The 13,215-nt window shown below is 28.7% G+C and overlaps 1 protein-coding gene across 6 annotated transcripts in view; it reads left to right on the top strand.

Moving 5' to 3' along the window:
- The window catches only part of grh (grainy head), a 603,835-nt gene extending 590,875 nt beyond the window's left edge, over window positions 1-12,960 (top strand). For 4 of the 6 annotated variants that reach the window (XM_081754656.1, XM_081754663.1, XM_081754671.1 and 1 more), the window contains exons 14-15: window positions 5,383-5,447; window positions 7,200-12,427. In XM_081754656.1, the coding sequence (XP_081610782.1) occupies window positions 5,383-5,447; window positions 7,200-7,329 (195 nt within the window). In that variant the 3' untranslated portion in view covers window positions 7,330-12,427. Of the gene's footprint in view, window positions 1-5,382; window positions 5,448-7,199 lie in introns of all 6 variants that reach the window. The other 2 variants (XM_081754667.1, XM_081754669.1) reach the window with 2 other exon arrangements.
- Window positions 12,961-13,215: the final 255 nt, after the last annotated feature.

Genomic DNA, 13,215 nt, shown 5'->3' with positions numbered 1-13,215 from the left:
ATAATTTGTTTAAAAGTTTACAATTTTAATATTATCTTAACCTTTAAATAACTGATTTGGTCATAATTTGTTTAAAAGTATACAATTTTAATATTATCTTAACCTTTAAATAACTGATTTGGTCATAATTTGTTTAAAAGTTTACAATTTTAATATTATCTTAACCTTTAAATAACTGATTTGGTCATAATTTGTTTAAAAGTTTACAATTTTAATACTATCTTAGCATTTAAATATATAACTTGACCATAATGCGTTCAAAGTTTGCAATTTTATATTATCGTATTAACTTAGTTTTTAAATATGTCATTTGTTTTTAATTCGTTTATAAGCTTATAATTTTAATATTACCATAGTGAAGAAATTGATATACCATAGCGATTAATATTACCATAGCGATTGGGAAATACTTCGTTTCATGTCTTAACATGAAAATATCAGAAAGTACCATGTCCAAAAGAAGAAGAAAGAAAAAATATATATTGATGTTTCAGTTTAAGTGTAGACGTTTTGCTTAAAATTAAAGCGCGTACTCATTGACTGTATTTGCTGTTTTTTTTAATGTATTAGGCAGAATTTGTTTTAAGTAGTGCATTTGATTCTGCAGATTATAATTATCTACTGCTAGTCTGGAAGAATTACGTAAAAACTTGATACTGATTTTGTATTGTTTGTTATTTTCCTGTTTTCATCGTCATTATTAAACACTAAAGATTAAAAATGGAACAAATTGTATTAACAGAATAATAATAATAATAATAATAATAATAATAATAATAATAATAATAATAATAATAATAATAATAATAATAATAATAATAATAATAATAAAACCCTTAGAGCTCTGCCTTGCCTATGGTTATTTTACGCCTATGGTTATGGTTATATCGTGCTTTTGGCGCACGAGACCTGGGTTCAATTTCTGGTGGACTTAATATAGTTCAATCATACTCTAAAAACTGTATGCCCATGTCTTATATAGCCTAGGTGCAGAAAAGAGCGTTAAAATCCAAACCCATCACAACTATCAGAACAAGAAACTCAAACATATGTGTTTTGTGTCATGTTTCACAAGTGCTGATTGAGGTTTTTAAGAATTACCAAGTAGTTTCAGATTTAGAAGTGTATTACCATACGAATCTGTATTCATATGAAGACTGCAGAACAGAACTGTTTTGCATTTTTTTTTAATGTTAAGTACTAAAAAATTGATATGAATTTAATTAAAAATTAAACTGTATTTTGTAACTATCTTCTATCAATTGTCGGAGAAGAATTTAGTAGAAATTAAGCTGACACATTTTGCTTCAAATTTAATCAGAATGAGTTAGTATGTAAAACAAAGTTGCTTAGTTACAAGTCACTTTTGAGTGTGTCTGAAATACATTAGAGTGCTGAATCTTTAATTCGTATCGTCGGCTAACAAGGTAGTTATTGTATCTCATACTTTGCAACAATCAATAGGTGATTTGGTTGTAGCAAAATAGAAGCCGAAGGATACGTAGGAAAAGAAAAGGGGTTGTATTAGATTTTTCCTGCTTTAGTATAATAGTTCGTCAATGACATTAGATTGCATTTTGTGAGTTGATATCATGTATACACAAAAGGAATATCGGAATTGTAAAAAGTTCGTGTGACGTTATATAAGTGAATATACGTCTTTGTTGCTTACGTATGTGGAAACTTTGATTGGTAACAGTGAAAAGCTGATTTTTCATTATATCACGTGTTCAAGATCTCGAGTCTTGACCAGAAAGCTTTCAGTGTGCTTAAATTTGCTATTAGGTCATTAAGACATGAATTTGTGAACAAATTTCATCTGACAAGAACGTTAGGAAGTTGTATAAATGAGTTCAAGAAAAGGAATGCTTGTTTAAAGGGAAGAACACAAGATGGTTGTTTTCATCACAGAAGACAGTCAAAAGATGCAGAGCACCTTTCACTCATAGTCCTAAAGAATCAGCACAATGGACCACCATGAACAAGCAATGCCACCCATGACAGTGTGGAAGGTTTAAAGAAACTTTTGCATATGAAGCTGTTTCATCTGTAGCTTTTGCAGGCCCTTAAGATTGCAGATTATGTACTATGCTTCAACATTGAAATGCATAAATGAGAAATGGCTAAGAACGATTTCCTTAATCTGGCTTATAGTGATGAACCAACATTTTATTCTAATGGTAAAGTGAATGTACATATCATAATATCCATATTTGGAGAACATAGAAGCCATTTGACTCAGTAACTTCCCAAAAGTTAGTGTTTTCTGCTCGATTTCCTAGTGGAAAGTCCAAGAAGAAACTGTTGCAAGAATAATATTCAGAATAGGCTACATAACATTAGATGGCAACTAAATAGGATTCCCCTTCAAGTTTTTTCACTATGAGGATGAAGGTATTTCTCATCACTAAATCGGCCTAAACAGTATGATTGTGCCAAGACTTACCAATATCAACTACATCATCCATTTCACTTTGTGTGTATGTATGTAAGGCCGTTTTATGTGCCATCGCTACCTAGTGCCTACTTCACTTGAGGCACAAAATTGGATATACTGACTAGATCATAGGCAGAACCAGATTACGGTTAAATTGTGTACCATCTGACATAAGATTCCTATATTCAGCATTGTTATACGTATAGAAAGTATAAAGACTTACAAACTTACTCTCCCATCTCAGGTATGGTTTGTTTTATACCGCGGGTAGGAAAAGTTAAACAATTCCGATATTCTTTTGTGTATACTTGCTAGGTTAAAATACCTCCGATGTCAAAGATTACACCAAGTATGTCGAGACATAAAACTAAAATATGTGAACAATTAAAAAACTTAAAAAAAAGGTTTTCATACCATACCCATTGTATAATTTTTACCCATTCACATCAATTTTGAGACAAGAGTTTTTAATATTTTTTTTCACATAAAACTTAATTTCTTAGAACATATTTCCAAATCTGCTTTCAAAACTGAAAAGTATTGCCCCCTTCGTTGCGGCCATTACAATATTTTCTGTGTAATGCTTACAATAAATATTAAGCTCTTTAAATTTGACTGTAGATGACTTGAGTATGTAAATGTCTACGGTAGAATGCATGGTTTAGAGCAATGTTTGTAAACTAACTTTGGATTGTATTAAGTGTGAGTAAAGTAACAGATGTCATTATAACCTTATTCAAAAGAATTATGAAAGTGCGGATTCAAATTAGAGTGGTATCTTAAAGCATTATATTGTAGTATAACATGCTTAATATTTTATACCATACCGTACGTTGAAGCAATACAGGTTCTTCATTAATTCGGTTTGAATGACAATGTCGGTATTTTTTTTTTTTTTTTGGTAATTCTTTAAAAAGTTTAAATCTAGTTAATCAATAATTTCCATTCTTTTTATTTTAAAAGTAATGTTCTTAAATCAAAAGCAAATATTACTATCTGTAACTATAATTCAACTTTCGTCATTTTCTAAACACTTTTGAATGCAACATTTTGGTTATATATTCTAAAATCTGTCCATGCCCATTTATCTATATTTAATTGCTTTCTCAAATGTTAAGTATGTTATTACCAAATTATTAACCTCCATTTTCACTAAGAATAGAATCAAGTTCCAATAGTGTTGATGTATTCCTAGTTTAATAAAGCATACTAGTATTTGTTAAATCAATAAGTGATTTTAAGAAAAGGCCTATTTTTTCACTAGTTAGCTTGGATTTTAGTATAACTATGAAGTTATAAGTCACTATTTAATAACGTTATCTCAAAGAAGGTCTATGGTTGGATATTTAGTTATTGACAAATGAATTACTAATACAGACTTTTTAAAATAAAGAGCATTTTTCATTTGTTCATAATCTCTTTCATTCATCTCTCAGTTACATTACAATTTCTCATGTTGAAAACCTAACTGTAACTAACTTCTATAAAACTGTACAATCTATTTTCAATTACACTAAGGTCTGTATAAAAAAAATAATGTACAACGTATTTTTCTTCAGTTTCAGACAGATAGAAGCACTTCATGAGGCATGGATTTCCATATAAATGAAGAATCATTTCGAATCCAAAATTTTCTAATTTTTTTCTTAAAAATAACCCTTTTTTCTACATATTTATCAATGTTGGTTCTTGTAGTTAGACGTACAGGCACGGTGGCTCAGTGGTAGAATGCTCACCTTTAGTGTAAGGGACCCCTCATTCAACCCCAGGCCACGTAAGTTTGTGGTAGACAACATCGTGCTCCTGAGTTGTCTCGGAGATCTCCCGTTTCCACCGACATTGTCATTCCACCAATTCCTTCAAAATCTTTTGCTTTCATTAAGGTATAACCGTAGGACGTTAAATTAAAAATCTCATTTTATTTCATTATAGTCCAACCTACTGCTTATTATTTGAGAGTAAAATGAGGTACATTCGCGAAGTATTAAGTGTGATAATTTTTGGACATTATTTAATAGCGGAAAAGAACATTACGAGAAACTGCTATGACATTATGTTTACTGGAAAGTACCTTATCAATAGACAGTTTAAGTTCCATTTTTAAATATGAGATAGTAGATTCAAAAAAAAAAAAAAAAAAAAAAAAAAAAAAAAAAAAAAAAAAAAAAAAAAGCTTTACGTTTTTTGTGACACTTCAGAAAGCATTAACTTTGCTTGCAAATAATTTATGTAACTTATTTAATTAAGATTTTCGATCAATTTATTTTAACTATTTATCAAACCTTTACTATAAATAAGATTCTTCCATAATAATACAGAACTGACTCGTAACATAAATGATTTGATATTTATTGATGTAAACAGGAAAATCAACATATAATGCTCATGAAACATGAAAGATTTTATTACTAAATAAACACAGGAATGTGTTTCTGTAGTTTTATTTGCAGAGCCTTCAAAAGTGCAGTGAGTACATAAATGACATCTGTTGCTTTTCTTACCAGGCCTCAGCAGGACTTTTTTGCATGTTGTATTTATGTGAGTTGCATAACCTAACTAACCACTGCATGATACAAATATGTGTTTGATATTACAACTAAAAGAAGGAAACAAATTATTAATAAAGGAAGCGAATAATTGCTTGTGTCTATTGCTACCAGCTTTACTGGTTCCTTGTGTATGTTTTTAACTTAATACATTTTACAATTAACTGTGTGTAGTATCTGAATGGGAGAGATTACTTAAATATAAGGAAATATTAATCTTTAAACCAAAAACAAACAAAAAACAAAACTCAATCTGGATCACAGTTTAGTAGCAGTGGTTAGAGTTAAAAAACTAGAACAGTAAATGATTGCTGTTTTTTTTTTTTTTTAAATTAGCTTTTTTTGTTTACCCTTTAAAATAAAATAAATACTATTAATATGTTTTCCCTTGTTTTCCAGATTGAGAATAAGTACAAAATTTCTACTTCAAGCATAAATAACTTGTATCGAAAAAACAAAAAAGGGTAAGTTTTCATTCCAAAAATACCAGTATTTAGTAGATATTCAGTAATATTCATCTCATGTGCACATACATATTAATTTATATCTTTCATTTAAAAAAAAATATACATAAAAAATTAGGCATCATTCGAATTTCATTGTTTTCATTTCGAATGACAAAAAAAAAAAAAAAAAATTGAAGAAAATACATACTTCAAGTAGAAATTTTGAACACTATATTAGAAAGTATTTTCTAATACTAACTCTACATAGCTTAACTAATATCTGCAATTTAATTCCAAAACTATCTTTCTTTAGAATATGTCAGGGTATAATGTTAATTGTAACAGGTACGTAATAAGAAGCTGAAGTCAATTTATTTTCCTAGTAAAAGGATGTGGACAAGAAAGATAAAAAATTATTTCTTTTTCAATAATTAATAAAAACAAAAATATATCCTTTATGAACATTCATTCAAAAAACCTGTGAGTTTTGTAGATACCTGAACACTTTAGAAAATTTTGTAAGGTCTCAAATATGTTCCGTTAACAGAATATTTTGAAAAATTTGCCAACACTAGTAATGTTTCAGATAATCATTTTTAAAGTATTCTTTTCTTTGATCTTTTCTCTTCGTTTCTTTACTTTTTTTTTTTTTTTTTTTTTTTTATACACTTAAAGACGAAGTAGTGATCGACTCATTGATTGAAAATCGTAAGAAAGTTTTACACCAAAGCTTCAACACGAACTGTATTTTAAACTATAATGTGTTACAGTTTCGGATAACTACCATATTCTTCATCAGACACTATAGAAAATAAATGAAGATACAGGCATATTTATAGTCATCCTTATGAGAAAGTCTAAATTCTATTGGCTGAAGCCCTCAGTGGAAAGAAGCAGATTAGATAAAGAAGGTGGGAAGAGATAAGCTGATGAAGTGGACAGGGGGTTTACCTAGTAATGAATTATGGCAGAGAATTTTGGATAGCATAGACAGGAAGATTAAATTGAAAAGGTCCTTATAAGAACCAAAAATGGCGGCACGTGATTGGTTGGAAAATGGACACGTGGACCTACAGGATTGGCTGAAGGCTTCAGCCAATAGAATTTAGACTTTTCCATAAGGATGAATATATGTTAATCAAGCATGTTAATTGTATAAATATCTAAGTTTCAGAATTCTGCGGTACTTCCGCAACAGTTTTTATAGAGGTAGTTATTGACTACTTCAAATTATATGCCCGTAGCCAAAATCCCTCTATAACAGTTGTTGCGTGAGTACCTTAGGATTCTGAAGCATGTATTTTTGGATAGTGCACATATTAGTTCCTAAGTGAAGTCTGTACCCGACTACGGTAGGTCCCATAGTTTTCGAGCTATGGACCCTTAAAGTTTATTTTTTCATGTTTTCGACAGCCGAAAGGAAGCATTTGTGCACCCAGGTTGGTCTATACTTTGTATCTTATCTTGGTGTCAGGAATCACCTCTCAAACGTTGTCGGTGTTGTTTTAAAACACCCTGTATGTAATTACAAGTCTCATAATGTGTTCTGTACACTCAATACGATATTACGACAAGCATCCTTATATTTATTTTTTTTTGGCTTTATTAGTATTTGTTTTCGCTGTTATGAATTTGTCTTTTTTTTTTGTTTTGTTTTAAAATAATAACTTTGCATACATCTATTTTTAACATACCCTGTTGTTATTTTGTTCGCGATGTATATATTGTTTTAAATAATCTAAATAAGTTTTTTTTTCTTTTTCATTGCAGAATTATAGCCAAAATTGACGACGACATGCTCAAATACTATTGTAATGAAGACATATTTGTTTTGGAAATCAAACAGGTGGATGGGGAGGATGCCTTTGATGTAACGCTCATAGAAATGATGGAACCTTAGCAATAGGCGAAACCCATTTCAAAATTCTTCTGCCATATAGTAGCAGGGGAGTTTTGCAATGGTTATCTTTATTTGTTTTTAAATATATTAAGTCATGTTATTATTATTATTATTATCATTTTTAAATAAATGAAAAAAAAAAGTGTGTCTTTCATACGAATGCCATGTGGCCAAAGGGTTAGGGGAGTCAATGACGCAAAAATGAGTGTTGTTGTTATTGCAAATAGATGTATTTGATAAAGGACAAAGAACCTTCAGATAGATAAACTTCCTTTAATTATTGTTTGGATAGTTAAACAGTGAGTTGTGTGTGTGGTTGATGCGAAGACTTGGTTTGTTGAGAGTGAACATACAAAATATTATTATTTTTTTAAAAAAAAAGTTTTGAACATCCTTTTTAATAAGGACGCATAATTAAATGTGCTGTGGATGGATAAGAAATGTGTGAGTTACAGAGAAGACTTATAGTGAAATTGAACTTCTTAAAATTGAAGTCTTTTGAACTGTTAACTTCACAAAGAGTGTCACAAATGACGGAAAACAATAATAATAACTATATATGTAAGGACATGCTGCAGAAAAAAGACAGAGTGATACTCAACGCCATATTATGCAAATGTACAAAGTAGAAGAAGAAGAAGAAGAAGTGCTGTAATTGATTTTTTTTTACAAAAGATATCTATTGGTTTAGTTTATAAGAACTAACAAACATTTTTTTATATAAAAGAAAATGATTTCTGTATTGTTGTAGAATAAATATATGTATATTTGATATTGTTATCATATATAGAATCCCTCCATCTTTCTATAGAAAGGAAAACACAATTTTTTTTTTAAAAAAAAAGAAAATATTTTGTTATGTATTTGTAAAATGTGTTTTCCGTGTTTTTCTTTTTTAACGAAAAAATATAATAATAATAATTCCAACCTGTTGCAAGGTTTGTTGATCTCAGAATGAGCCCAATTTCTATTAAGTCATCCAGAGTGGTATCTTGTACGTATGTAGAATGAAGGCAATAGACAGTATCGGGTCACTGCCGGTTAATCTTTGCGAAGTGTGTGTTTGTGCATTGATCAATGCAGATGTAAACATTCCGTGATAAGGAAAAAAAATAGCTATTATGCTCACAAGGTATAGAATTAATATATACATATTACAAATATATATTGTGTGTATGTATATCATCGTATATCTATACATATATTCTAACAATAATGCAGTAATGTGTAGCTCATTTTCTTTTAAATCGAAAATATCCTGTAACATTTTTTTTTGCACAATTAACCAATTGCAAAGCCCCCTACCCCATCCTCCTGTTGCCATATATGTAATGTTCAAGTGTGTTGTATTTTTGTTTATTCTTGAAATCTTATGCATTTGTTTCATGGCCATAATTTGCTACAAAGGAATATTTTTTTTTTTAAATATGTTAGACATAAATGAACTGGCTTCTTCTCCTTTACCTCCATGTTTTCAGATAATGAATATTGCCAACAGTATTCTTCGTTCAGAAAAATCAATGAAGTTTGGTTCAATATAAAAAAGCAAAAGAGCTCAAAAGCTGTGGCAAGTTACCGAAGTGTATTCAGTCTAAACAATACTGTTTTTTCCCCTTCATTGTTGTGATACAAAAAAGACAATGCTTTTTTTAATTTTATTTTTTAAAATAATTAACATGTACAAATAAATAATTGGCGTTTATTCAGTGTGTCATTGTTGATGTACTTTGTTGTGTTCTGAAATAGTCATGAGTATTGTTTGTTTGCTGACGTAACAAATAAAGACAAATTCTGTATTGTGTACAGCGAGATATAAAAAAACGTTTCTGCTTAGTCAATTCTCTAAGCTCAATAGTAGGTAATGATAAAATCAGCCATTTTAGGTTAGTTTTTTTTTATATATATATATATATGTGTGTATAGGGCTGGTGAGTCTTTTTAAAGAAAATAAGGTTGAGAGCAGATCTTTATCGTTATTTAGTGTAAATTTCATTAAGAAACTTAAAAAAACTTATTTGATCTTTCGCCATTTTTATCTTCTTTTTTTTTTTTATTTTGAAATTTAAAGCAATACATTAAATCAAATGTTGAACGGACATGAAAAGAATCTTGCTGAATAAGCAACAAAGTACCTGATGTTCCCACTGGGATTTTTTCTTTTAAAAAAAATAATAAAAATCAGCACATACTTGGCTTTTCAGCACGGTTAGGAAGATGTTTGTTTTATATATATATATATATAGGTATTTAAAAAAAGAAAATCTTCACGTAATTGCACTTTTCTTTCATTCAAAGATGCAAAAAGAAAGATAAAGAAAAGGTATTTGTAACATGAATTCTTTATATATATATATTATATATATATAAATAAATATATATAAACTATGTTAAGAATCTTGATATTTATATATTTGTGGTGTTGGTACCAACTCCTCTGCGACTGTCAAGCACGTTCTTCTGTCTCTCTCTCTTATTCTCTGATATCTGCTCTTTAGCATGAATGTTAACAATAGCCTTCTGACTTCTTAATATTAATTATAGGTAATTAAGTGATGTGTGCATTGCATTGTATAGTATGTGCCTAATTTATTGAGAGTTCCTCTGAATGTTCGTCTTTTTTTGTTACGTATTGATATTCTCATATCAAATACATTTCTTTACCAAAACAGGTGACAAATCATCTTAATGGTTAACAACAAACAAATAAACGAAATTCTGTAATGCGATAAATGCAATGTATTTCTCAAAATTGGTGATCTCTGATTGTGGCCATAAGTATTAAAATTATTGTTATAATGAATTTAATATTTGTATGTCTCTGCGTAGCCGTATTGTACAAAAAGGAAAGTAAATAAAAATTTAAAATAATTTTCTTATCCATACTGATGAGTTTCCAGTATTTTTTCTTCTCAAATTTGAAAAAAAAATAGCTATGAAATTAAAATACAATATTGTGATACAGAATAAATTAAAATCTTTTAAAGTATTGTAGTAGCTTTTGTGAATATGTAGATTTATTTAAAAAAAAAATGAATAGAAGTTTATTTTATACAGAAAATAAACAAATATCATTTAATTGAAATGTATTTAAAAGCTAAACTTGGACCTCTTTAACATTTTCTTTCAAGATCTCACAAAGTGAAGTTAAATATTATACATATAAATATATAGAAAATATAATTTTCAGACTGAAAATTGTTACCGAAAGTTCAGTAATCTTTAAATTACATATTTCGTAAGATCTCTGCCAATATTATCTAATCTTCTGCATATTATAAACTATTTAAATAAATGTACTAACTTGTTTAGTGTACAATATATTATTGCCTACACAGATATACTTCATTAATAAATCTTCATACACACACTTTCATTACTGTTAATATTAACAATCTGATATAATACTGGTTGTGCCATGCACTAAAGATATTAAAATTTTCATGTTGTTTCAATATAAGCAAAACCGGAAATGCTGAGATCAACTTCACATTTACTGTTTTTAATATTTCAACAAAGGTTTAACTTCACATTCATTCATTTTTAATATTGCAACAAAGGTTTAACTTCACATTCATTCTTTTTAATATTTCAACAAAGGTTTAACTTCACATTTTCTTTTTAATATTTCAACAAAGGTTTAACTTCACATTCATTCTTTTTAATATTTCAACAAAGGTTTAACTTCACATTTTCTTTTTAATATTGCAACAAAGGTTTAACTTCACATTCATTCTTTTTAATATTGCAACAAAGGTTTAATTTCACATTCATTCTTTTTAATATTTCAACAAAAGTGTAATTTTACATTCATTCTTTTTAATATTTCAACAGAGGTTTATAATTTTTAAAATGATAACAATTAATGTTTTTTCTAATTATTATTGTTGTTTGTATTACTTGAAATGATCATAAAACTGAAATGTAATAAATTAAATTAATGTAGATGGTAAACGCAAGATTATCATAAATTTAGGGATATTTACAATAAATTAATTTGCTTGTGTGAAATTTCATTTGCAGTATCCAGCTAACTTTTGAATTGATCACAACTAATTATAATTATGCATAAAACACTTTAAAGCAGGGTTTTTCAACCTGTGGTGCCCGAGTACCCTGTTGGTAGTACGTAGGACTTATGGCAGTAATGCTTTTGTAGTACGCCAGTGTAAACAGTTGATAACCTCTGCTATAAAGAAAACATCTTAAAACCCAAGTACAAATTTTATGCTATCAACATATTTCTTTAGGTGAAACAGAGTCATACGGTTTAGAAGTGCCATACTACAAAGCTCAATTTTTCAGTACTTACTTTGGGTAGATGTTAGAGATGTTAGTCATTATTATCTAATCTTATATTAGTATAATGTATATTTCAATACTGTATCCATTTTTTTTAAGTTCTAAAAAGAGCTTAATTTCTTCTATAGTTGGAACTTTGAAAGCAAACTTCACAGAAATGAAGGAAAGGACTTCACAACTATAGTCATGTTGACTTCCAATTGCTAGTTTTAATTTTTGGGAAATACACTGCATTTATTAATATTAATATTATTATTATTCCATATACTACTTCACATGTATAAGTTTTGTAATTCTAATTTCCTCATTTTTCTTGTTACATATTTAATGTTACAAATAGCTGATGTAGACACATCAATAGATTTAGACATGTAGAAAAAGTCTTTTTTTTATACCATATGCTAAAAGTCCGCAACAATGTTATATATATGGGCTCCAATTGTTGACGTTCTTTGTTATACATGTAACTGACAGCCATGGGAGGACGGTTAACTATACACTTTTGTAAATAGATAAAAAAAAGAAAATCAGAAATGAAGTTAAAAATGTCTTTCTGAGTACTCAGCAGTCAGCATAAAAATTGTACTAGTGTCTTAAGAAGTGCACAGGCCAAATGTTAATTTTAAGGCTATGAATGCACACAAATGTGCTAACGATAGCCACACGTCTTTGGCTGCCAAGCAGCGCGTTTGACCTTTGTACTTTCTTCAGATTACTTTTTGCAAAAATCTTAGTTTTACTGGCGCTATCATTTTTAGAACTTTGTTATTTCGAAAGTCTTAAAAAGTATATTTAAAAACTAAGATAAAAAAAAAATGCCAATTTGTGAATAAGCAAAATTAGAGCAATAACCTGCTAGGAAACTACTTGATTGCAATGAAAAATGAAATTATTATTATTATTTTACGTAATTATTATTAATTCTAAATAAAAAAAAGCAATTTAGAGTTTTAGAAAAGAAATGTAATTTGTTTTCAGGAAAGAAAAAAATGTGATATGAATAATACAGTGTGAATTTGTTGTGCTGTGAATTTTAAATTTGTCGTACTTCTTAATAAGATTAAAAAAAAACATCTGTTCATAGACTCTACCACTTTGCTGTATATTTAGTATCAAGGGACCAAATTTGGGCCTTTCTTAATTGCAATGAAACAAAAATCAAACAATATGGCCCAAAATTAAAGAAAGAGTTTTTTTTTTTTTTTTTTAAAGTCCTTTGTGTATAGCAAATTGTAATTATATTATTATGGTACTTTGGAAACCTCGGTTGCTTTTCATTACTTTATTTGTACCATATCTTAGGTGCAAAATAAAAATAAACATTAAATATGACTTAATGTGTTTTACTTTCCCCATTCCTATTTTTCTGTAGTCAGGGTAAATGACACAGTAGACAGAATGAACAGTGGGTGATAAATTAAGTCAATGAACAGAGGAAATGAAACAGTAAACAGGATGAACAGTGGGTGATAAAATAAATCAATGAACAGAGGAAACGAAACAGTAAACAGGATGAACAGTTGATGATAAAATAAATCAATGAACAGAGGAAATGAAACAGTAAACAGGATGAACAGTGGGTGATAA

Source organism: Thermobia domestica, chromosome 1 (genome assembly GCF_964235325.1).
Source record: "Thermobia domestica chromosome 1, izTheDome1.hap1.1, whole genome shotgun sequence".
Lineage (NCBI taxonomy): Eukaryota > Metazoa > Arthropoda > Insecta > Zygentoma > Lepismatidae > Thermobia > Thermobia domestica.
This window is presented reverse-complemented; position numbering and strand designations above follow the sequence as displayed.